This window comes from Lagopus muta, chromosome 2 (assembly GCF_023343835.1).
Source record: "Lagopus muta isolate bLagMut1 chromosome 2, bLagMut1 primary, whole genome shotgun sequence".
Lineage (NCBI taxonomy): Eukaryota > Metazoa > Chordata > Aves > Galliformes > Phasianidae > Lagopus > Lagopus muta.
Window position 1 is genome coordinate 31,473,578 of NC_064434.1, and position 27,122 is coordinate 31,500,699.

At 43.4% G+C, this 27,122-nt stretch overlaps 1 protein-coding gene across 1 annotated transcript; it reads right to left on the minus strand.

Moving 5' to 3' along the window:
* HMGN3 (high mobility group nucleosomal binding domain 3) lies at nucleotides 1-23,758 on the minus strand. The gene is made up of 6 exons (XM_048934925.1): nucleotides 23,612-23,758; nucleotides 9,232-9,282; nucleotides 3,740-3,769; nucleotides 3,072-3,119; nucleotides 509-622; nucleotides 1-391 (listed from the first exon to the last, which is right to left on the minus strand). The coding sequence occupies exons 1-6, from the start codon at nucleotides 23,624-23,626 to the stop codon at nucleotides 260-262; spliced, it is 390 nt and encodes a 129-aa protein (XP_048790882.1). The 5' UTR covers nucleotides 23,627-23,758; the 3' UTR covers nucleotides 1-259.
* Nucleotides 23,759-27,122: the final 3,364 nt, after the last annotated feature.

Sequence of the window (27,122 nt, forward strand, 5' to 3'; positions counted from 1 at the left end):
AGAAGAGAGAAAGGAATTAATTACTACGGTAAATTGCCATCATGTCTATAAACACCCACGCTATCTTTACTCCTTCCATTTCTCACTTGTAACAGCTCGGTTTCAAACCTACTTCAACATTACATTTACACAAACAAAACAGGTACATTCACACACTCTTCTTAATTCGTTGGACCCAGCTTTTCAAAAGCAATATGAGCCTTACCTGCCAGCTTCCACGGTTCATACTGAAAAGCACCACACTACTATCTGTTCCTATTCACTGCACACAAGTAGAATGCTCTACCGTACCCTCAACTTTCACTGTTTCAATCTGCCCTTTTACTGACAGTGTGCAGGGTGGGGCACCTCTGGATGTTGAAACACTAACAGTTGAGCGAGAGATGCGAATCTGCAGTAACATTATGGGCAATAAAAAGAAACATTATGAACACGCTATCAATGTCTGAAAGGCTGAATAATTAAAAAAGCACTGATTCAATCAGCAGGAGGTATGTGTGGAAAGTACCTCTTCAGCTTTATTTTCACCATTTTCAGATGGTGTAGTACCTTCCTTTGCAGCTTCTTGCTTTTCATCCTTCTTCCCTTTAGCACCTTTGTTGGCCTTTGTTCCAGGTTCCTTCTGACAGAAGATTACAAATATGGGCACAGACACTGCATGAGTAGACAGCTCACCTACATCATTCTTACCAACTAAGAAACAAATTTTAGCAACCTGCATGTGCTGGACTGAAACAAAACCAGGTGAAAGCTGCCTGGAATATTTATACCACCAAAGTTATACAGATTCCTGAATTTTTTTTTGGAAAAAATGTGCTGATGCATGCTTCCTTACTGCTTCTGATAACTCACAGGGTCACAAAAAACCCTCAGACTACTTTGGTTGAGCTATATATACAGAGCTATGTATACTGATATATACTCTGTATGTATAGCTATAAGCAAATCCAAGGATGGTAATATGGAACTATACCACTGTTATTCAGTCAAGCACAAACACCATGCTGCACGTGTAACAACATTATGCTTTTGATTCACATGAAATAATAAATTGGATTTAAAAAAAAAAAAACAAGCATTTTCGTTGGTTGTCCTTTTGTTAGTCTGATAACATCTGTGATAAGCATTTCATGCCCATGTGAGAACCAACCAACACATTAGGAAGGCAAGCACTGATAGAATTTTATCTGCAACAACACAAAGCAGAGAATTTACTGAAGGGAACCATCTACAGTTTCACAGAATCACAGTACAGAATCATTAAGGTTGGAAAAGACCTTAATGATCATCTACTCCAACCATCAACCCATCCCCACCGTGCCACTGAACCATGTCCCCCACTGCCTCTTCTATGTAACACTTCAACACCTCCAGGGATGGTGACTGCTATTTTCATTTGGAGATATGCTTTTAGTAAACTATTCTACCACAGAACTCTTTTTTTTATTTTTTAATTCCTTGCTCTAGGTATGCATTTACATTTGTGATCTGAGAACATAAAGACACACATTAAGGATTCCAAGCGCAATGAGATAAAAATTTAAATGCTAGTTTGTTTAATACTTCACGTTGGGATTTGAAGTAGTTGGATAAAAGCTGTGGAAGTTTTCCGTGGCATCATTCTCTTCAGATTATCCATGCAAAATGGCAGCAGTAGCTGGGAGCAGGGGTATTTTTGAATCAAACACTGACTATCTTTCCTCAAAGATCCCTGTAGAAGAGTGGGGCAGGCAAGAAGGGATGTTCTTAATCCTAGTTACTGGGCAGCCTGAACCACTATGTTCTCTCTTGAGCTTCAATGACACACAGCAGCTGTAATGCCTGTCTGAGATGCCTACTGGTGCTGTGAGCATCGTTCTAAATCTTCAGCTATGAAGGAACGAGCTGAGGACTTAGTAAATTCATTATATTCAACCTTTGAACAATAAAAGGAATCCTGAATCTTTATTATGTTTGGTTGCTTATTAGCAGGCTCAGAGTACAAATCTGCTGCTTTTTTGTTAAAGAGACTAAGATTAATAGATTCCTTAAAATGGGATCCAGTTTCAACTTAGAAAAATTCAGACTACCGCATTAAAACCTTACCCAGAATTATGTCAGAAAGGACTCCATTCACCTGAAATATATCTCAGATTTCTCTAATGCAGCCTCAACAGACTCCATACCACCATGCTCAGCGCACACACAACATGTACTGGAAGATACAGAACCTATGCACTCCCTTCTTCATTAATACTCTATTAAAGAGAGAAGAGGGAAGCTCAAGAGACTTTCAGGTGATAAATTATAATGCGCTCAGAGTTGTGGAGTTTTACTTCTACACATTCACTCCGTATTCTGATACTTCCCCAGTTGAGATACCAATGCAGGGACTTGAAAAATGTGAGTGTGAGGAGAGCCAGATTGAGTTTCCAGCAGTATGCTTCTTTATGATAAAGCAATTGTTCTTACTTAGCATTCCTCTCGGGCGCAAATAGATCTACAGTTTCTGAAGCACATGATTTACATGCAGAATCTTGAAAAGGTATTTCAGACACTAATAAGATTTTAATTTGACTGTAACTGGCCTAGAAAACCCAAGCCATTCAATTTAAATGTATTTAATTTCACCTTTAATTATAATTGTGCATTCTCAGCAATAGTCAGGCTTCAAGAAGAGATAACAGTGTCTCACTATGAAATGAAGTACTGCCCCTCTTGACAGCAAAACAGAACAGTACAGAGTAATCTCAAATTCTATTGTAGAAACCAAACCTGTAAATTTCAGGAAAGGTATAGGAAAGGTGAAGATTTTTCTTAAACTAAGAAGTCACTACAAACTAACATAGTCTGCATATCAAACAGGCAAGACGTTTTGTTGAGGCCAGTAATGAGGCCAGGAAGGGGTGGAACCAAAAGAAAAGAATGATCTAATTTGTTTTTTTCTTTTTTGAGGGGAGAACTGGGAGGAGGACGGGCGAGTTGATGCCTCTTGCAAGTGCTCTGTGAATTCAACTGTTTGCAATGCAAAGAGGGAGTGTACTTGCTTGTTATTGGCTACAATGATGGTAGTTAAAAAGAAGAGTATTTACCTTAGTGGTTTTCCTTGGCTTGGGTTCAGGTTTTGGTGGAGCAGGTTTCTAAAAAACATTTTTAGTTGCACAATGCGTCAGATATATCACCAGGAGGCAACCACCCAACCTCCGCTCAGCAGCTTCCCCACACCTCACCTTTCCCCCTTATGTCCCACTCCTTACCACGCACCAAAAAAAGATGAAAAAAATTAATGTACCTCATCATTGTACACACATCTATTTTCATTAGCTCACTCATCGAGGAGGCAATTTGAGGGTCATTCTAAGTCAAACTTGAATGTGGAGATTACAAATAACTATTTTTAAGAAGCCCATCAGATACACTGCAACAGAGAAAAGGAACTAAACCCAAACACTAGTGGCAGCATCAAACTAAACCCTGAAAGGACAGTCCTTCCCCTTTCACAGAGAAGTTCTACTTCTACAGCTAACATCAGCCTGCAAAATACTATTAAGTCAACATCACATGCAACAGATAGCATTGCACTGAGCCAGGAAAGAATAACCTCCTGAAATTAAGAAAATAAATTATATTGAGCTCTAGAGTTCTTAAACACCCCTCAGCAAGAATAAAAATGGAATCAAGCAAAATATAACAAACCTGTTTTGTCTGAGAAAACACGTGCCTAGAAAAGCATACACCAAGGGCTGTTACACATACTTACAGCTGACAATCTTGCTGATCGTCTCGTGGGCTACAGAAAGGAAAAAAAGGAGAAGGCATCTTTATAGACATACACAGCAAATGGTGTTCAAAGCAACACCGTTATCAGTTGTTTCTTGATGACAGCGTAAAATAAGTCCCTACCAAAATAGGTATCTATTGCTAAATGCAACTCAGGGTTTCCTCATCTTGGAGGGACATTTTTAAGAGTTGAGTGATGCGGAAACTGTAATTTGTGAAAAAAAATTCATTACTGATGTCAAAGTCTACTCTCAATATGGTCAAACACTACTTTCTCCCTGTTTCACGAGTACTTCCGAGTCCACTGCTGCTCTAGGAAATGTTCAAAAAATACAGCAAGCTTGACTACCTGCACACTGAACCTTTCTCAAAAAATACTTCTATTTCTTAAATATTTAGAATGATGGTCCTTTAATCTGTTAATTTGTCATGGCCAGTAAGAAACGCTATCTGATAAACAGCGCAATAAAGATAACATCCTTCCCTAAAGGAAGTGAGAAAATTCCAAAACATGAAACTGAGGGGCCCCTCATTTCCACAGCTGCCCCCCACACTCAATTCAAGAGTCAGGCATACCAGGGCAGCTCCACAGACATGATTTCCTTTACTTAAATATAATTTCAAAAAGGAAAGAAGTCAGTCAAATACATTACTTTTCTTCTACCTTTCATCATCACCTTCCTTACTAAACTTTACTTCCTTTCTCATAAGTTTATTGAATATTAGATAGGTCTTAGAAATGCTTGTAAGCTAAGTAGTCTGCTAACAGTATTTTTTGTATTCACTAAAACAGATGAAGAACCCACAATCCAATTACATGGCATGATTTGCAAACACCATTAAGGTCTGGCCTATGTCATAAACTGGAATCTCATTTGTAATGAAAATAGAGACAATTCCCTTGTAACAAATATCCAGCATAACACAGCTGAAAAAAGTAAATCAAAACCACTTTTTTAATCACATGCTAAGCATTTAAGTTGAGCTGAAAACAAAACAAAACAAAAAAAAGCCACAGTTCCACCTAACTCAGAAAAGAAAAAAAGCTGTTGTTAATATCCAAAGAATGCAGTAACTTGTATTCATTGAAGCCATTTAATTATCCTTCATGGAAAGTAGTAGTGAAAAGTTCAGATCTGAGTTCAAGAAAATAGAAGTCTTATCAAAGAACACCTAGAAATATTTTCAGCCATCGAATATGTAGGCAACATTAACAAAAAAAATGCAATCCTCTCTTTTCCTGGCAATTTAGAATATTGACTGCTGGTTAAGCAAACTAACACTATTCTGAGAACAAGTTAAAGCATTTCAATTGGTCTGGTAATCAAAGAACTCCCAGCTCGAGGTACCTTCTACAAATAAGTTTTCACAATCAACTATTTCTATCCCTCAATGTTTAGGCATTGAATTGTGATGCTAGCATTTAATCTTTCAAGGGCAATATATTGCTTCAGATTAATTATAACACTTTGCATAACCCCAACTGTTTAAGTTTCATGATTGGCTTTATATCCGATTTGTATCATCACAAGGAACTCAGCACAACACACCCTCCTCCCCCCCAGTTCCTTAAAAATGCCTGACCAGTAAGTCATTTTAATTCCTATTCAGTCGGTACATATGTTATTCTTTCTGACTACAAGGAAGTAACTGCAGTCAGGTCAGCAAAGGCAACATTGCAATGTGCTTCTGGAATTTCCCCCTTCAAACAGTCCTACCAGGACAGAAACAACCAGCACGCTCTATATGACACCAGCAAACATCCATGGAAATTGTCTATGAAATGGAGCAGACACAAAACAACACTTCGCACTTTCCTGTTGCTTCAGGTTCTGGCAATCCACCTTGCAGACTTTCCAACCTGGATATTTTATACACATTATGTGTTTAACAGCCCCCAAGGGACTTTTTTTTTCCTCATACATTTGTCTAATAACCTAGTGAACTCATTTACACTCAGTTTCCATAACATTCTGTGGTAATGTGTTCCATAAGGCAAGTATATGCTGTGTGGAAAAGAAAAACCTCCTCCCCTCATTGCCTTTCTCTTAAGCTTGCTGCCTCTCAGCTTCACTACATTCCTCCTGCTCCTGGGTTATTCCCTGCCTTTCTCCGCATGACTGATGACTTTATCACATGGCATATGCTAAGTCAAGAATCTGGAGTCTGCTGGATTCCACTGGAAGGCTTTTTCTGCACCCCCCTCTACGTGCCACTATCCTTCATATGATTTTCCTTCTATCCTTTTTAAAGAAGAGCCAAGAGAACTTCATTTGGTAGTTCCCCTTTGGGTGCCCACTGTGATACGTTTCCCACTCTGTCCTCTATTACTGTCCCCACATTCCATTTACCTTTTGGCTAGAAAAGTGGGCATTTTCTAATAACTATTAAGAGTGACTCTACAATCTCTCCAATAGCTGATTTGGTGACACTCACTAACAGCTTTCCCTGTTTTAATTTGCATTTCTCCACATTGAATTTGACTCATATTTTATCCCATGTTATCAGTGAGATAACATAATTCTCAGACTTCCTCACTTCTGACCACCCTGATAATTTTTCATAAGCTTCAGCAAACTTTGTCATTTCTCCATCACCTGTTCTCCTAGAATCACATAATGAATATACTCAGCAACACAAGCCCAAATACATATGTCCTCAATACCCCACCAATAATTCTCCTTCATTATGAAAATTAACTACTACTTCCCTATCTCTTCTACCTTCATCTGCTATCAGTTGTTTAGGGCTTCCATTTAATCCACGCAAGCTCATTTCCTTTAGGAACCTGTTTGGGGAGCCTTATCCAAACGTGCTCTTCGCATGCAAGTAAGATGGCACATTGGCTGACAGAGCATTCATACACCTGTTGTCTTTTACATACAATTCAGCTACATGAAGTAGCACTTCTCTCTGCAAAACCTGCATTGACTCTCCCATTATACATTCACCCACATGTACTCATTCTACTTTTTTATTTACTAGTTTCCCAATTCAGATTTACAGTCTTTGTTTTCCAGAATCCCTTATCTAAAGTACTGGGAGCATTTCATCACTTCCAGTTACCCTGGTATTGGGGCCAATGCAAGCACTAAATTATGTCTTGCACGTAACAGTTTGGCAACTCCATAGCTGGGCTGCTGGTGAATACAGCTGGCCTGCCTACATCTCCCTCTCCTTAACAACATCCTCCAAATATTATGTGGGAAACTGCAAGAACCTCTGTAAGAACCTTCCACAGTCAGAACTTCATTACCGTATTTCAGCTTCTGACTGGCCTGCTGGAGAATTAGTTCATGATTATCCATCTCTACAAAAACACCTTTAAAAAAAATATAACACATTCCCTTTATTTTGCCATTCAGTCATTTCAATGGGTGGGACGGTTTTTGAAAAATGGCATATGTTTCTCTGAGCCTTTAGTATGGTGTATCATGTAGCTCCTCTGCCACCTGGAACCATTCAACATTTTAGCTGCTCCTTTTAACAGGTCACCAATTTTAATAAAATTCCTTTTCTTGATGAATTTGTAGAGTTTACTTGGATTTACATTCCTGCCAGGATAAAGAACAATCACAGGTTAGCTTTCTGACAACTAATTCCTACAACCCCACAGAAGGCACTGGAAAGAGCTGATCACCCTTTCATCAGCCCTTTGTTTTGTTCCTCCAGGCAGCAAGCACTTACAGTTTTAACTTTTTCTTTGTTATGGGTTGTTGTTGTTGTGTTGTTCTGTTTGTTTGTTTTTGCAATGCCACCCTATACCTGTTACCAAATATCTGAGGGGTAAACAAAACCTCCTGTTACAGTCAGACAGACTAGCACAGTGGAAAGGCAATACAGGAGTGGAATGGCAAAAGAAAGAACAGGAAAGGAAAGCTCACCCATCTCCAAAGATCCAGGCTCACAGAGAACTCCACAAGGGAGGGATCTCTAACCAGAGATCCTTCCACAGTGGCACTCAGCCCTTAAAAGAGGCCTAAGAGAGGTGCAGCCAGGCTTCACCCCTTCTAGTCTCACAGCTGAATTGCCTTCATCTGTGCTCCCAGGGCTGACCAAGTCCTTTCTCCAGGTGCTCCATCAGTAGATCAAGCTGTGACTCAACAGTTACCATACACCTCCATTAACACCAATTCTGTCTTCAAAGCCTCTCTGGTCTTCCTGAACAACCCACTGCCACTTTTATTATTGTGGTCAGATACCTGGCACAATTTTTATACTACATACTTCCCATTTATGCGTGGCTGAGCAGCCTATAAGGAATTTAGCTGTAGTTACTGATACTATTGATCTAGAAAAATATTAAGGACAAGTATGGCACGTAGCAATGTCAATCTATAACCAAGTTTCATCCTACATGTTTAACTCTTCTGTCCCTTGAAGAAATTATATATAAAACTGTACAGAGAAAAACACTAATTTGGTGCAAAAAGGATTATATTTTTATCATGATTTGGTTGGCCTTCCCATGTTTTGCAAAAAAAAAACCAAAAAACAAAAAGCCACCACACAAAGCGAAAACCAACTAACTGGTTCCATAGGAAATTCTGAAGGAAGATACTGAGGTACCAAAAATCAACTCCTCCCAGGCCTCCTTTTGTCTCAACTATTTTTTTTTCCTCAGGAGCTCATTTAAAGCGCTGCCATCTTTTGAAATATTTTGACATCTTCCTGGCACCATCTTTTCCTGCTAACTGACCGACTACCAATTTTGCAAACCACACAAAGTAAACTTTCATCAGTCTTTCTTTCCTGTATGAGTATGCCCAAATATTTACAAGAACTGATTCATTTGAACATTCACCCATTCTTCTCAAGGTCTTGATTTAACTTGGTCTGCTACAAAAGATGACAACCCAGGAAAACAAATCCTCATTCCCCTCTGCCTCTCTTTTTACATTCCCATGGCAGACAAGCTCCAGCACAGCTTACTGTAGTGGTCAATATACCACCTGCTGTCTCCTTTCCTTTCCTGACAGAAGTTACTGTGCCCTTAAGAGAAATTCAGACAAAGAAAGCACATAAATGCATCAGCTGCTCCTGTTCAGGGCACAGTATCTTAACTCAAGACACCCTTTTATCAGTCACTCAAGTCTGGAAGTAGTGTGGCTGAGGTGTGTGCATTAACCCCACTTGCCAGATTGCTGGAGAGAGTGACACACAGTTCCATGCAGTGACATCCTATGCTGCTGCCTTACCAAAGCTTGCCTAGAAAAGATCTAAATTTATTTTGTGCATCACTAAGCTGAAAGAATCCTCAGCACACCAAAACCAATTCACACTATATAAGCTACAAATGCGGCTGACTTCTAGTTTTAAGCAAACTGCCTTTACTCCCACTGAAATCACCTTGCTAGAGTGGCAGAGCAACATGCAGTCTTCTGATATGCAAGGCTGCAGATCTCCAGTTAAATAAACACATGCCTTAATGAATTAAAACAAACAAACAAACAGAAAAGGAAATATACTTGCCTCTTGTTTAGTTACTTTTGCTGCATCCTTGCCTTCAGCACCCTCTGGAGACTGAAAGAAAATATTAAGTCAGTGCTTTTACTACAGAATTAAAAACATCCAAGCAACAGCAAACAAAGATTATGGTGAAGATTCTTCTTTCTATACATTGCAGCAACTTAAGGAGGGCTGGTGCAAGCAGCATCGTACCAATGTCATTTCTAGAATATGAGGATAGAATACCTTCATCCAGGAATACGAGGACTGAGCACCAGGATTGTAGGCATCAGATCATGCATCCGTACCATCATCCTTCAATAATCCCTCCAGCCAATTAACTACAACATCTGCAGGCTGCAATGGGAGTCCCACCTCATCAGTGCTTGAAAGCACAGCAAGTGCGGACTAGAAACCTGAGGTTTGCTCTACTAAGGGCTTTAGAAGTCCCCAAGAAACTTAACATGTTCCTTTCCAAATACCAACTTTAGTAGTAATGAAATGAGGTGAACCAGAAAACCCCAGCATTACTGGAATGAGTGATTTATTTATCTCCTTTACTCTTTTTGTGCCTCGGGCGTGCTCAGCTGGAAGCTGTAACAGTATCTTCCCCTCATCTCATCTCTCCCATCAAAACGGTAAAAATCAGTAAACCACCAAGACCTCAGCAGGAAAGCGAGGAACAAGCTTTCTTCACAGGAGCAAAGCCTCAGCCTGATCGATCTAATGTTTGTCTGCCAAAGGTACCAGAGAAACATTGCTAAAAATCCAGCTTATGTTATTTACAACTCAAGCTACATTATTTTACATTTTGCAAACAACATGGTTTCCACCTAGATGCAAGCAATTCATGGGAATACAGCAAACAGCAGCAGCTGGAGAACTACAATGAAGGCATGTGGTTAAAGGCATTTAACAGGCAGCAGAGAAGGCACTGTGGTGGCTGTTCTGTGTTCCAATCAGTAAAGAAGCAGTTCAGTTATCTTCTCCATCCTCCTTTGAAACCAAACCTGCCCCAAGCTGCCCTCAGGTTTTGACATGGAATTCCTCAGCCACACACACGGAGTTTGCAGCAGCTGACCACTGCCTTCTGTCACTGGGTGCTAACATCCTTACAGAACGATATTTTCAGCTCCCCACCAGAAAACAGAACGTGGCTTTGTTGCTGAGCACTCCTGACAGAAACGAAGCGTGCCACAAAAGCAGCTGGTTTAAAAAAAGCCTAGGAGCAACCATCTAAGTAGCTGGAACACAGCGGGAAGTTAAGCTGCGTGAGCAGGGCAGCACAACTCAGAATAGCAACAGCCCGGCATCCAAAATGGAGCCTGGCTGGCTGCTCCCTGCGCCATGCAGCCTCGCCAGCCTCCTGCAGGGCTGCTCCGGGGCTGCATTCCTCAAAGCGTCTCCGTTCAGTCATGAAAGAGCTGCTGCCGCCTGACAGTGTGGGGCTGGGAGTACAAAAGACAAAACCGAGCAGCTCCACGATCAGCGAGCCTCGTTCCTACAACTTCCCTCTTCAGCACACAATATGGTGCAGGCTTTGAGCACAGCCTTTCTCTAGCTCATGGATTCAGAACACCTGCTTCTCCCATATGAATTTTGTCAAGTCTAACAAACTTACTCTGCATCCTTTCCATTAGAGGGAACTCACATAGCATCGTTCCTGTGCTAAGCACTTATTTGTATAGAAACTCTCACAAGTTTTACAATCCCCTCACAGTGACCAAGGGGCTCACAGTTTATAGGGGTAGGGACAGCAAGACAGCACAATTCATTTATCTTGGAAGCCAGGCTAAAATCTCACTGTAAATTGAACCAACTCCCACTCCACCACCAGGCTGGCTTACACTGTTTCACTTTAGGAACCTCGGAGCTTTGAAACAAGGATAAATCTTCACATACAGCCTGCCACATGCCAGCAGCCTTGCAGTGATGGCCAGGAACAAATCCTGACCCTGAACACTGTATAGTTAGCACACTGTAGTTTACTCAATTGTTTCAGTGCTAATGAAAGCCATAGATTCACAGAATCATCTGAGTTGGAAGGAATTTTAAAGGTCACCCAGTCCAACTCCTCTACAATGAACAGGGACCCCCTCAGCTCCATCAGGATCTCAGAACCCCATCCAGCCTGACCTTGAATGTTTCCAGGGATGGGGCATCTACCACCTCTCATTGCAACCTGTGCCAGTGCCTCACACCCTTACTGTAGAAAACTTCTTTCTTCTATCCACTGTAAATCTGCCCTCTTTTAGTTTGAAACCATGCCTATGCTTCTGACAGACAGAGCAGTCTGTTTTTAGATGTCAGTATTACTGCTTGACAACAGATTTTAAAACCGTTCACAAAGCTAACCACAGAACAAATTTGAAGTTTTATTAAAACACTGTTAATGGAACCACAACCACTGTACACTAGTATGATACATTACCTAACCTAGCCCAATTAGGTTAGTTAATTAGTTCTTCCTGAGCAAGAAAATCCGAGAGTAGTTCACAGAATGGAATCATAGAATCACAGAATGGCTTAGATTGGAAGGGACTTCAAAGCCCAACCAGTTCCAACCCCCTGCTGTGGGCAGGGCTGCCCCCCCCATCAGCTTGGCTGCCCAGGGTATCACCCTGCCCTTGAGCACCTCCAGTGATGGGGCACCCACAGCTGTCTGGACAGCTGTGCCTCACCACTCCTTAAGTGAAAAATTTCTCCCTGATATCTAACCTAGATTTTAGTTTAAAACCATTCCCCTTGTCCTACCACTATCTACCCATGCAGAAAGTTGATTGCCTTCCTGCTTACAAGCTCCCTTTAGGTATAGGAAGGCCATTACCAGGTGTCCCCCGAGCCTTCAGTTATGAAGGCCTAACATTTCTCTCCCCAGCGGGATGTGTCCTGTGACCATCTCCAAGGTGTGGCAGGCAGACAGGAGCTGTACCACACTCTCATTTCATCCCACAGCCAGTCTCTTCCCATTGCAATCACTACAAGCCAGGTGTCGTAGGCCATGTGTGCTCCATGCCTTGGTTCCCCAGCAGGCCACAGAACTGCAAGGGAGACCATGTCGCAAGGAGGGCAACTGATCTTGTTGAAAAACAGCCTGCTGCTGTTAAACAAGTGTATAAATCTTATAAATCCATTTGCAGATTATAGATCTATAGCCTTCCCTGGCTCCAGCAGAACCATCTGACTGCACAGCTGCACAAACAATTGAGCCAGCACAGCAGGCAGGAATGAAGCGGCATGGGGCAATTGCGGCCAGGGACTCTTCATGTAGACAGAGCACCAAAAACTTGTCAGGCTATGATATATTAGTTAAAGGAGGAAAAGGAATTTGTTTTCCCTTCTGTGAGTTCTATTAAGAGGCTCCAGCAAATCTTGGCTGACGTGGATTTCCATGCAGGTTTCTGCAGCACTTTCTCCTCTTCCCAGGGATCAGAGATTTGCACACACACGTATCTGGGCCAGGCATGGCTCCCAGAGAACATGGCATGCCAGAGGCAGCAGCAGCCTGCACACCTATTTGGAACTCTCAGGACTTTTATGTAGAAACCATCAAAACCTTCAAGTCTTCATCCCCAGCTCTTCCACGGAAACCCTTCCTCATCCTCTGCTCTGGTGACAAATTACTGGAGGAACTCTGGGCTCAAAGCAGTCAGACTTACTATGAAACCCATCTTCTTGGCAGGTTGTCCCACATGAGGTAACGCCACGGCTCACCATGTCCCACGTGACACCTGCTCACATTAAGCACACCCTGGTTCTGTGCCTTGCACTGTAAGCCAGCTGGGGCAGGACTGTGCACACTGCAAGTCTGGTGCTGCAAAATGAAGGACCAGTGCTGGCACTGCACCACAGGGAAGGGCACAACATGCCTGCATTATACTGGAAGCAGCCTCTATAGGCCTGCCATGCCTGATGCTGCATGGCTGCCTACAAGAGACGAGACAGACAGACAGAAAAAGAAACTACAGATAAGGATACAGATAATAGTGCTGGTTGCTATTGTTTTTTCTTTTTTTTTCTTTTTTTTTTTTTTTTCCAGGCAGTTACACAGAAGGCACAGCAAAGGAGCTGACTGGAGAACTATAAATATGCTTCTGACATTTAATCCAACAGCAAGTTTTAGGTTCAGATGACCACACATTGTGTCATGCCTCCATTTGCACTACACACTGGCAATACGATTGCAAATTGAGCTGCAGCTAAGCTTCAATAGATCTGTCAGATCTGCATAACTTCTATACCACACAGCTAACATGAAGGGCTACAGGCCAGATTCCCCCTGCCTATTAGCAATCAGTTGTTTCAATCAGTTGTTACAGGGCTTTTTTTTTTTCCCCTCCTTTTCTTTTTCTGGGACAATCTAGAAAACCATATTGAGAGGACTCAATATTAATAGATTAACACAGCATTAAAAAAAGGGAATATTGATTTTGAGATTGTTTCCATACACAGTTCTCGTATTTATTTCAACAGCTGTGAGGTAAACCCAAGATCTGGTGTCTCCACGCAGCAGGACAATGCTGTGGCAACTGCAGTCCCAGCACCATTACAGAACTGTTGAGAACAGGAAACTAGATAACCTTTTTGAGAAAACACTTCGTAGAACAAGCAAGCAAGTTTCCTTCTCATTTTGTTCTGAAGGCCAGATTACCTGGTAGAGATGTACGACAAAAGAAAAAAAAAACAAACAAGCAAACAACAAAGTGTCAATTTCTCTATCAAAGCCCTGCAATATAAGCGTGATTTAACGTAAGCACAATTACCCAAAGGATTACAGTTAATCAAACCTATTTGAGAGATACAAAGGCACAGGTCTGAACCTGCAGTGACCAGCTTCAGGATAAATATTCTGCAGACAGTGGATTGCACTATCATAAGGGAGCATACTAAAAGCATGAAGAGCACAAGTACATGAGAAGTAACAGTTGGTGCAGCAGGTTGCTTGTAAAATGAAATAGATCACTCATTCTCTGAAGGATCGTATTACTAGCCGACACTTAACACTTCAGCTCTGGTGGGACAGGAATTAGTCCTCTCATATCCTTGCAAAAAGTAGATACCAATTTCACAACAACCACCACATTAAGAAGTTAGGACGGCAGCAAGCCCTAACTGTCCTAGCAGATGAGCACTCTCCACAGCAGTTCCTCCCCTCCTCGCAATCTGTTCTGCTCAGCCACACCGCAATACGCCGCCCGCGATGGGACTGCCTGGAGATACTTTCCTGGCTCACCATCCCAGCTGCGATTTCCATGACGTAATGCTTTGGTTGTTCCTCCAACAACTCTTTTCATCCACCAAAACAAGATAAAAGCTTGCAGCAAAATGACAGCAGCAGGAAAAGGCAACATATCGAGTCCTAAGTCTTTGTCAGGTTTTACAGTACTGTTATTCTAACATTTCCCTTCCCTTCCTTCCCTGTGAATAGAGCTCCGCATTAGACTAAATTCAATTCAATGAACCCTTTACCCATACATGCAAGATCTTCTAATTATTTCCATCTTCGCAGCAGTTCTAAATTTTATGCCATTTCACAAATGTAATTAAAATGCAGTTTATTTCTTGGTTTAGATTAAGGAATGCTCTGCGTGTTGACTAATTCAACGCCAACCAACTCCCACACCACCCTTCTAACCATTGTTTCCTCACTCAGCTCCTGCAGCATCTTATCACTGACCTTTGTTTATAGCTGGTTCTTTGATTTGTTTTCAGCTGATAGAACCGTGCTTGCTGCCAAGGCAATAAGAATGAACTCCGCAAGTGGAATTATCTCACCCTATTAAATGCCCGAAGACATCAAGTAGTACACTCCTTCTAACACTTTTGTTTTGCCCTACAAAAAGCCTGGCCATGGTTTATCCAGAAACCAAAAAAAAAACACAAAAAAAAACAAAAAAAACCACAAACAAACAAACAACAAAAAAGCCACAACACACACAAAAAACCAAACACAACTATGACACTAATGTTATAATCAAGTAACTCTGACCAATCATGTACGAAGCATAGAATACATTTGGCTAGCAGCTGCACTTTTAAAATAATTATCAAAACTAGTATCTGATTTGTACTCTTTCAAAAATCTGAGGGGTTTTTCTGTATATTCTTTTGGTATTTTTTTTAAGTTCTGCTATGCAGATTCCATTACGGAGGTGTGGGTACACGTATACATTTTTTATGTAAGTGCACATATAAATACACATAAATATATGTACATATAAATTATACATACATGTGTCATGTGTGCAAATTTTATATGTGCATATATATATACACATAAGTTCTATTTTGTGCAGACAGAGGCTGGAAGCTGCAGGTTCCTAAGGTTTGTCAAGTATTTAGAAGTATTTTAAAATATGTATGGCAGAGTAACTCCCTCCTGCTCCAGATACAGAACTACTGAACTCTGTTTTGCTACCTGTACTACATCAAACACAGACTCCTGATGCAAAAAAAGAAAAAACCCCAGAAGAACAAACAAATACAGTCTACATAATGTTTTATTCCTTTCTCTCAAGGAGCATTACAGAATAACCTGTACCTATTAAGAGCAGAATATTTCATTTTCTAACCCTCTGGGGGAGAACATCGAGGTCATGAAGTTCTGAAAACACAGAGTGCATTAAAAAGTTTAAATATAAAAAAAAGGCCATTAATGTCCTCTGCTGTCAATATGCAGCTGGGGGGAAGGAGTAAAAAAAAAACAAAAACAAAAAACAGTTCCTGATCAAAATCTCTTTTGTTGATTAGAAATTTGAGCCAAATAGAGTAAATGTTCATCACTTTCTCACACATTCTCTGAAAGTATAGGAATATAGCCTGGTTATAATCAAAATCAGTAGGATTGGGGAAAAAAAACAACAATCAAACTCACATTATTACATTCCTTAATTTTTAAACAAGTAAAATCTGTGAGCTTTATGCTCCTCCACAGTGGACAGAAGAGACAGAAAGAAAGTCAGGCCTGGAATACCTCTAGATACCCAAAACCACCCAGAATAAGTACTTAACCTTCATTGCAGGTAGTGGTTTTGCTATTCCCACAGAAAATGGGAATAACAAAAGACTGACCAACATAATTTAAGCCACCCTGAAATTTGATGCAACATTTTAAAGGTCTTACAACTGAGTCAGCTTTTGCTTTTTACCCCATTTACTTGCCAAAGTTGTGTGATTTGGGAAGGGACGAACGACTTAAGAAAACATAAGTAATTCCTTCTGCATTTGCCATTTGGAGCCAGTTTTCTGAATATTACATTTTCTGCCTACACCAGAGTGAAGAAGTAACAGCAGTTTCTAGGGGTTGCAGCTCAGATTTTAACAGCAGTGCTGTAATTTACAACAGTTCCTTCCTCAGCCACTGAAGTAATTAGCCGTGTTTTGAAAAATGCAGATCAGCCACAGGAGCAGCAAAGAGAGCACATCTGAAGTCATTCCATTTCCCTCCAACTCCACTGCTGAGAATTCTAATAGCCAGTGAGTAAATTCGTAGAATCATAGAAAGGCCTGGGTTGAAAAGGACCACAATGATCATTGAGTTTCAACTCTCCTGCTGTGTGCAGGGTCTCCAAGCACGAGACCAGACTGCCCAGAGCCACATCCAGCCTGGCCTTCAATGCCTCCAAGGATGGGGCATCCACAACCTCCTTGGGCAATCTGTTCCAGTGCATCACCACCCTCTGTGTGAAAAACTGCCTCCTAATATCTAACCTAAACCTCCCCTGTCTCAGTTTAAAACCATCCCCCTTGTCCTATCACTATCCACCCTCATAAACAGCCGATATTCTTGTCTCGATATTTGCTTAGCAACATTACTGCCACCATAAAGTAAAAAAGCAGATTCAAAGAATATGATGGATGAAATTCAACCACTAATATTATTTCTGTGGCCTCTCAAAGCTGCTGCCAGTTCTGCAAGCAAGATGAAGCTGATAGACTCAAGCCTACATGCACAGTTTTTAAAACCTTAAAGACGAGGCTTTGAAGTCCATCTAAACGAAACTGATCAAATCTGCAAAGCAAAGCACCGAGTACTTCTAAAAAATAAAATATTCCACGATTTTCAATGCAACTGATTCCTGAAAATAGCCACACCTCCGACAAAGAGAAGTACTGTGAATGACAGGAAGGTGTACCATGCCTCCCCTCCCAGAGGATGTAACTGTGATGAAGAGCCCTCATTCTTGCAGCTGCAACTAACTGGTGCCATGGACCATCCAGCCCCGAGATGAGAGCAGCAGGTCCCAGATAAAAGGCAGGCACTGAAGATGTGATTGGTACAATGCCTTCAATCCACCAAGCTCTTCTATCCCATTAAGAGCTCCAGTGGAGTTAGTTGCAACGCACTGCACTACTGCAATAGAAAAATAGCTCCACAGACAACCTAAAAGCAGTTATGAACGAAGATAAAAATTCCAGAGGAGGGAGACAGCTGGAATAAGAAAGGAAGGATGTGGCAGAGGCAGGGACGTTCTCCCAGTACGAAGAAAGCACTGGGAGCTCTCCTCAACTCCACTCGAGAGGAGCAAACAGCACACAAATAAATGTCACAGACACTCCATTTCCAGCCATGGAAGTGCCCTCTGCTACCACTAAGTCAGCATTAGGACAAGGAAGAAGGCTAAGTGGGAAGAGCTGACACATCTAAGCAGTCCCATGAAACTGATGCTGCTGGGAAGGAACATACACCATCTTTTAGAGCAGACAGACCCTAACACTCTTGGGGAACTGCCTCTCATATTTGCAGCTTTCCCTGTCACCAAGTACACGCACTCCTTGCTATAAGAAGACAGGAGCAGTACCTCCAAGTTACAGGAGCAATTAATTGAAAATTGGTCACCAAGGGGAAAAAATAACCAAATGAGCTTGACACATCTTTTTCCACAGCAGTGCAATCTGACCACTGAGTTGTTCTGATGAGTACCAACTAATGAATTAAGGAATCCTCACTGCCCTCTGAGTTAGGAACTGTGAAGACAGCCCAAGCCAGGCCGGTGTGATGAATACTGGCTGGCAGAATTTGTACTGACTGCTACTAGGGAGAGCTCTGCCTGTCCCAGCCAACCCTGCCTTCCACGAAGCCAGTTCCACTCTTGGTGCCAGATCGGCATATTGCTCTGGCCAAAAAACACACCTCAAATGCATACAATGTCTCACAGGTCTAACCTGGAATTGCTTCTTTTGGTCTGTATATGCCCACCTGAGATCTATCTGTTGAACTACGGTCCGATCCATAAAGTCCCACACTGCCCATTTCACTGACAATAAAACTGATTTAAGAAGATCTTACTTCTAAGTGTGGTCAGTAGCTTGCTCCCAGCACTACTCCTTTCTAACAGGTTGTCACTACTTGGTATAAAGCAGTAGAGAAAGCTAAAGCTTTTCAAGATAGAACAAAAGCAGTATTAAACTACACATATATGCTGATATATGTAGCATATATCAGCTACATTCCAGTTACACACATGGGACTTTTGTTTTTTGGTTATTTTTTTTAGAAAATCAAGCAATGCTGATATTTCCAGAACATCAAATATCTCCACTGTCAATCTGAACCAATGTCAAACTTATTTTTTATTTTCATTAAGCATTTTCCTAAAATGCCTGCATACAAAAAGATTACTTGCATCTGGTTGGTTTTGAACCGGAAGGTGATGAGTTCAAAGTAGACTGTGTTGCTGGTAGCACCTCACCAGGGATCATGCTCCAATGCACCGAGCAGCATCATGACTTTTAATCGGTAATTCAGTGACAATCTAAAACCATTGAGGATGCTCATTCATTAACTCCAGTTGCATTTCAACATAATCTAGAAGAAAATTTGTATACATTGTCACCAATTGTTACTGAGTCAGATTTTTACAGAATTGTATAAAGCAATCAAACATTTTACATCTATAAAGCCTCGGTTGATGAGTTTATAAACATCATAACTCTAAAACCCAATCATAGTTAAAATTACATTAATATATCTCTTTATAAGCTATTTTAAATAAATCATTGATAAATATACGTTGCAGGTATTTATTAGCCCTGCAATATCATTTATTGCAATGTGGCACAGCAGCTTCACTCAAGCATATTTTATTTTTTTTTTCAGTGCTACTCAACACTGCTACACTGTATTCCATCTAAGTGTACCATAGGCAGACATAAACATTTCTTTTTTGCCTAATTATTTATATGAAATTTTAGACCCTTTGAGACAGTCAAACCTGGAGCAGGCCAATCAGCAATTTGCTCCAAATACATCAAGTTTTAAATTTTCAGTGGCTACAAATTCAGTACAAGTGCTACAACTCCTAACACTGAAAAGCTATAAAAGATCTTTTTTTCCCTTGTATTAGAAGAATCCTGCAATCCTTTAAAATGCTCTGGCACCTCCATTCTGCATCTTGGTGGCGTGTAGGTGCACCTCTGACTGCACAGCAAGCACTTGGCCTGTCCCTGCAGAGGAGGCCACAGGTGGGAGCTCACCCCAGGGCTCTGCTGGTGTGCAGGAATTTTTCAATTTGGGTTGCCCAAAGCCAGGGGATCAGAAAAAGGTCTCGTTCTGCTGCTGTCTCACCTGTCTTCTGGCAGTTACTGGTCTAGGATTGATCTAACATGGAAATGGAAAAGAAATCACCTTTTCAGAGCTCTGACTTCTCTTAGCCCCCAGGTAGAAGAAGGAGAAAGGAAAACGCAGTCAGTCTGGAGAGAAAGGAAAATGTGGAGGTGAAGTCTGGAGTGAGAACAGGGGCAGAAGGGGAGCGGGCAGCAGCCAAGACATGAGCATCTGCTGCTGATTCCCCTTGTCCCTGCAGTCTGTAATCACTTCCAGAGCATGACACAAGCCACACATTTCCCTGTCTCTGTGTCCTGTTGGTGAATTCTAGGATGAACCAAGGGCCTCAGTTACAGACCAGGAGCTTTCCAAGTCCAGTGATGATGATGACAGCAAGGTGCAAATCCTTTTGTCACCACTGGAGGTTCTTCCCCACTTAGCAGCTTCAAAACGAAGACAACTTTAGCTGAAAACACACCATGTTGCATTGCAGAATGCTGGGCTTCATCAGCTGATTGGTGTTCAGTCATAGACAAGTTGCTCCAATAAAATCTCAGAGAACCAGACATCAAGTGCAAGTTCCTCAGTTTTTGTGCAGGCCACAAAGCAAAAAAACAAGTTTTGAGAACAACTGCATCACCCAGAGCACGTAAGCAGTGTTTGTTAAGGGGGAAGTAGCCATTTCACTTTAGACATCTTAAACTGAGCATCTAATATGAAGGGACCATTGGTCACTTACTTTTGTGCTCCATTTCCCCATCAGCAGAAGAGGGACTACATTCCTCTTAGAAGATTTGCAACACTTCAGAAACAAATTCTAACACCAAGAAGAATTTCACAAGGAGAACTGAGTTAAGGTCCAGAGGAAAATACACACTTTATGATTCTTACAGGTCCCTTCCAACTCGGAACATTCTATATAGGTTAGTATGCGAGAACCTGCACCAAAACGCAAGGATTAGAAAATACACTGAAGAGACACCTGGTTGATGAACAAACTGGTAAGGTCAGAGTCCTGCAAAAAGGGAATATAATGGGATCACGCAAATAAATGCATTATCACTGGACAAGCATGAAGTACGGCACCTTCCAACTTCTACTACAGGAACAGCATTCCAAGCACAGCATTCAGAAGTTCTAGTTTCCTTGCACAGAGACCAGCTGGGTACATGTACTGACTTTGGAGAAAACAGGTTTGCATAACAGATCTGGAACCTGCTCCAGATGTTGTCTGTTTTCATAGCATCAACTGCACTTCAGAAGCTAACATCCTTGGCTACAAGGGAGCAGATAGGTTACAAAAGTGTGAATTAGATCCCAGTACTTCTTTTTATTTGCTCTGAAGCCACAACAAACTTCAAAGATGTTATAAAAAACAAATAATGTTGGATCAAGTCCTCACATCATTCAACTCTAAGAGCTTTCAGAGCAACATACGAGGCACAGGTCATGGTGCTTGCAAGTGGATTAACAAACTGGATCCTTTTGCCGTGCAGCCCCAAACCAACAGGCCCAAACCAAGAGACACATAACCACTTGGCCTACTGACATCCCATATAAACAGTGCACTTAGAGGTGCAAGCACCATTCGTCTCTCTGCTAAACACATTAAAGCTTCACAAGAGTGAAGGACAGTTCCTCACTCTGGTGCATGGCAGCCCTGCCCATAGCAAAGGGTTGGAACCAGGTGGCCTTTAAGGTCCCTCCAACCCAACCATTCTGCGATTCTACGGTTCATTCTTCCCAGCTAACGCAGAGCCATCTTTACTGATACAGCTACAGTTTCAAGGTTAAGAAGGTTTCCAATATGACCCAAGAACTGATTCCAGTTGCACAGGCAACAAAACAAACCACATCCACCCATGTCAGGGTGTTCACGCTACTGATACCACAACAAGAACTGTGGTTTATCCCACACCGACGTGCCATCCTTCTTGTGAAATACAACATCCCAACACACCATTACAACACACACAGAGTGCAGAAATGTGTCAGCAAGGGTCCAGAATTCAACCTTCTTCTGTCCAAGAGCAGCATTTACACCACTTGAATACAGGAAGGTTTTCCTTTCATCCATGAACTCACGGACCTGTGAAACACCCATCGCAATGCCACAGCCTCCCAGCAGGGACAACTTGCTGTCACCAGTCGTCATGCTCACAGCGAGCATCACCCAGAGATGCAGCTGCTGACTGAAGTTTGCAAGGAGATAAAATATTTGGAGATGGACAGAAAAGCAAAAAGGAAGGAGTAGCCATTTAAGTCACTAAGGCATCCACAAAAACAGGAGCAGGCAGATGCATGCCCTTCTGCAGCATTATTCATTTACCGCCATAACAGATTTTCTCGTGTTTATTTTTGAGTTTTCTTCCTTAACAAAACCATTGGGATTAGCAGTCTCTTTATGAGTTAAAAACTGTGCTTTACTAGAACTTGCTGCTAGTGGCAGCAATGGCTCTGTCCCCACATGGATACATGGCAATGCCATACCCAGCTCTCACCATGCCATCTGCCCCTTGCCCTGCTACTCTGAATGGAAGTGACCACTGCGGGACACTGATGGCAATTCCATTTCTCTCAAAAAGCAATAAAGGTCCACTTCCTGGAACCACTGCTTCACCCAACTCCATATTTTATATATAGCTTCACATTTACTGAACACGCTTCATCTCCATCACTCCAACCACACACATAAAATTTTTTAATAGCCTTCTAAGAATGACATATTCTCCTGGACTTGTTACTCACAGACAAAGTTTCTCTGAACAAACATTTCGCAGTGGACAATAAAACCCTACAGGAGCAGCTCACTCTGAGAACAGCCGGCCTGCAGCCCTACCAGTGAGCTCACACACAGGCGAAGGAAACAGTGTGGGAAGGCAGCAAGGTTCTCAGAGTTGCACTGCGCCACCCTATAGGCACAGGCTCATCTTCAACTTTTTCCTACAACGAGCAGCAGTACAGAAAGCGCAGAAGGATGCAAGGCCTATGCAAAGGTGCAGTGGCAGAAAGGCAGAAGGAAAGCCCCATGTACTCCAGCTTCAGGGTGGGGTGGGGCACAGGGATCAGCCCCCCTGGCACGGCTGGGACCGGGCTGCTAACTTGGGGCTGAATGTCAGGTGCCTGCCTCACACGCTAGCATCACCCACAACACAAGGAGAACTGAAAGGCTCTGCAGGCATCATCAACCTGTAGCTTTATTTAGAGGTGTGCTGACGGGCCGAAGGGCTATCCGTGGACCCCTATCCGCGACAAAGCTCTCGGGCTGACCCACTCGACAGGCAGGGCCGCAGTTATCTACGACGCGCACGGCCGAGCCCCCGCCACGGGGAGGAGCCGTCGAGGAGAACCCCAGCGCGGCCGTCCCCCCGGGCGCCCTCCTCGCAGTCCGTGAGCCCCGGCGGGGCCCCCAGAGCGGGAGGGGGGGGGGGCGGGCTGGCGCCGGGCCGCTTCCCCGGGAAGCGCCTCCTGCCGCCCGCCCCCGGGGCGTGGAGCCGCGACCGCGGGCGACCGGGGGACCCCGGGCGGGCGGGAACGGCCCCGCGGTGGGCGCGTACGTGGGGAGGTGCGAAGGGAGCGGCCCGTTCCGAGCGCGGCTCGCCCCCCGCCTCCCGGAGTTGGCAGCGGGAAACTCCTCCCGCAGCGCCGCGCCGCCTCCCCCGCCCCGGCCGGGAGTTGCGACCGCCGCCTCGTTCCCCCCCCTTTGCATCCTCCCCCTCCGCCGGGGGCGACGCCGCCCCGGGAGAGCCGAGCCGAGCCGAGACGGCGGCCGCGGGGGGAGGCGGGGGGCCCGCAACAGGCAGCGCCGTGCCGCGGTCGGGGCGGCCGGGGACGAGGCGAGGCGGGACCCGGCGTTACCTTTCTCTTCGGCATAATGTCCCCGCGGCGCGCTGCCAAAGTCACGCGGCGAAAGCGGCGAGCGCGGATCCGCCCGACAGCGCTGGCGGCGGCGGCGTCGCTGGTGGTGCCCGCGGCTCTGCCCGCGCCCGCTGCCCGCCGCGCCGCCCCCGGCGCCCCGGCAGCCCCCACCGCCAGCGCCCGCCTCGCCGAGGGGGCGGGCGGAGCGGGGCAGCCCCGGCCGCTGATTGGCCGCCAGGCCGCGTCGCGCCCCCCTCTCCGGCGGGAGCGGGCTAATCAGGGGCGGCCCGCGCGGGTCAGAGGCCGGGCGCGGGGCGAGGCGGGCCGCGCGGGGACCGTTGGGGCCGGCGTCGGGGCCCTGAGGGGAGCGGAGGAGGGCCGGCGGTTCCGCGCCCCGGGAGCCGGGCCGCGGCCTGGAGCCGGTGAGCCGCGGGGATGAGCGCCGCGGGCCGGCGGCGGCCTTGGGGAAGCCTGCCCGCTCGGAGGCGGCGTTCGCTCGGTAGCTGAATTATCGCAACCCGTTTAAATTTCCCTTCACTTTCTCCTGCCCCCGGTTCCGTTTCGTCTCCTCGACTGAAACCCTCCGCAGCTTTTTGACATCATAACTGTTCTCCCTTTTCTAACTGTTTATTTCCGTCTTTCTATCGTGTAAAGCCCTTCATCCTCCAGCCCTCCCAAAGCGAAGAGCAACCCTGAAAAAAACTGCTTCCTTACGTGCCCTGTTAAATCAGCAGCAGACACAGCAGTGCCGGTGGGAGAAACCACAGCACCTGGCTGCACAGTCAATCTTCAGCCAAGTTCAAGCACCAACAAATCTCTTTTAGAAATAAAATATATAACTGTAATGAGAAAAACCACAGTGTCTTGCCCCCTGCAGATGGCTCGGGATCTGCCATTCCTTCAGCCCAGCGCTGGCACTAGGGCACCCCTGGGACTGTGGCAGCTGCAGGCCTTATCTTGCTCTGTACCTGGGAGGGCTTGAGGCTCCCATCACCTGTAGTGTTATTCGGACAGCAAACCAGAGGATCCCAAAAGACGAGAGTCTCCTGCCGGTGCTGTCGCAGGAGCTTTGTATCGATAATTTGCCGGGGCAGAAATCTGGCTGTATTGCTCCCTGTTAAGCATGTACACACCACACTGGTCACACCCACTAGCTTGCATGCTACCTGCATATATTTAACTAATTTATACTATGATAGGCTACACCAAAGTGATATAGTTCCATACGGAAACACTGAAGCCCAGTGCCTAAATATTAATTGACACAGGGAGGAAATGAGTCAGGATGACAGCAGAGCTTAACCTTTCCTTATTTCTTTATTCACCTGCTCTCCAGCATTTGTTCCACAATGTCTTTAATTATCTGTAGATGACAGTAGCAACCCCTGCAGCTTCACTATAGGCCATCTATTCCAAAAGAGAAGCCAGAGCTACACCTCCATTAGTACAGATGAAAACTGTTGAGAGGAGAACTGCTGAATTGGTGAATACAATTGCAGTATTTCCTCTTTTGAGACATTAAAAAAATTGGATTAAGCCCACTTCCAATTCACACCAGAACAACTTTGGGTGGAGCAAATTACGAGTTCTGTTTAGCACTATGAGTACCTTCCTTCTTGTTGAATTCTTGGTTGATCTTTTCCCTCTTCTTCTAGATGCAGAATAATTCAAGCTGGGAGGGATCTTAGGAGGTGACATCAGCTTCAGACAGAGGTTGAGGCTTCATCAAGTTTTCAAGGAGATTACACAGCCTTGCAACCTACACCAAGACTTCAGTTCTTTCCCTGCATAAGTTCAATTTTAAAACTGTCCCATCTCCTCTTCACTGTCACTTACTCAAGATCCTATAAACTTTCAGCTAGAAGACAACTGTCCTGAGAGCTGTAGGAGACTGAAAAGGAGGAAAGTCCCGTACACTTGAAGAGGTGTTCTAGCTTTGCAGAAAGAGGAGAAGCAATCCTACTGACATCTCACTTATAATTAGTTAACCTAGCGAGCAACATGAAAGATAGAACTTCAGCTGTAAGAAAATGAGAGAAATAACTTGTCAGCTCCTGCAGTTCTTTGCAGATGTTATTCTTGCACCACTGAACCAAGCTGAAGTTCAATGTAAACATTGTACCGGAGGAAGAAATTGCTCAGGAAAGTCGCTGCTTTGTACAGCAGTCTGGTCTCTTTCTTTACTCCCTCAGCATTCTCTAGGTCAGTACAGAATTGTTCCTAGTTGTTCACAGCAAGTCCTATCGTGCTCCTTGCACAGTGGCAGGTCGTAGGATGACTTCAAAGATGTAAGAATAGCAGCAAGTTGTTGTTTCTGCTACCCATATACTCAGCCCTCTGTGTTACACTCTGTAACAGAATTTATTTTCAGAGTGGCTGGCCAGCCACTGCAGCCTTCAGTAAAAAATCATCAGTATTCATTGGTAGTTTTTGGTTCTTTTTTTTCCTTTCTGCAGCTGTCCTTTTTCTAACACACCTGACCCAATAGTGTTAAATGGCACCTCTTGATTGAAAATCCCTCCCACAAACAAGAAAAAAACACTGATGTGTATGTATTCAATGGAATCCCAAACCCTTACAGAAGCAAAAATGCTCTCTTCCAATATGTAATGAAAACTTCTGTATTACAGGTGTAGGCCATGCTAAATATGTGTGTATATATATACTCACCATTTTTATGGTTGTTCTAGAAATTAGTTTATAATTTCATAACTGTTACTATTTATAAATAAATAGGGAATGTACCTGTAACACAGTACCACTTTTCTCTAACAATATTTAGGAAGTACACAGACCAAAGTAATGCAGCCTTCCACACCTTTCGCATACAAGATCTGACATTTGTGATACAGAACAACCCAGATACCCTTGAAACTATCAACTGTTGTTATTGTGATCAGTTCCTTGTAAGTGAACTTGTAGCTGTAGGCCAATAATTCAAACTCATGGAGATAAAAAGGCGAAGGAATGCATATACAGAAAGTAAGCAGTCAACATCCTTTTAGTTAGTTCGACTTTTTCAAACATAGACATCCCAAAGTCTGGTAAACTTGTCTTTCATCCTAACCATTCATAATTTCCAATTCTGAAATAATTGATACTTCTAGACAGCACCAGATCTTAATAATGTGTGACAGTTAGCTTGAAGAAACTTCTTCAAGGCACTTCAAATGATATGAAAGAATTTTCATAAACTACTTCAGAATGTTGAAGTTAGAACAGCATTATGGTTTGTCACTGAATAAGAGAAGCATTCAAGCACTCAGATTCACCACACTACTATCATGAAGGCTTCCATGCTATTTAGCTTTTGGAACATGTCACTGTTTCCAACAAAGCTCCTTCTACCAACGTTTCAGGGACACTTCTACTATCTTGAGGAACTACAACCACATTTTAAACCTTGCCTGTATTACAAAAAGGCAACTTCCATTCAGACATGCTTTGCATGAGTACTGCAAAGAATAGCAGAAAATGGAGATGCTTAGTAGGTAGCTACTGTAGAACAGAA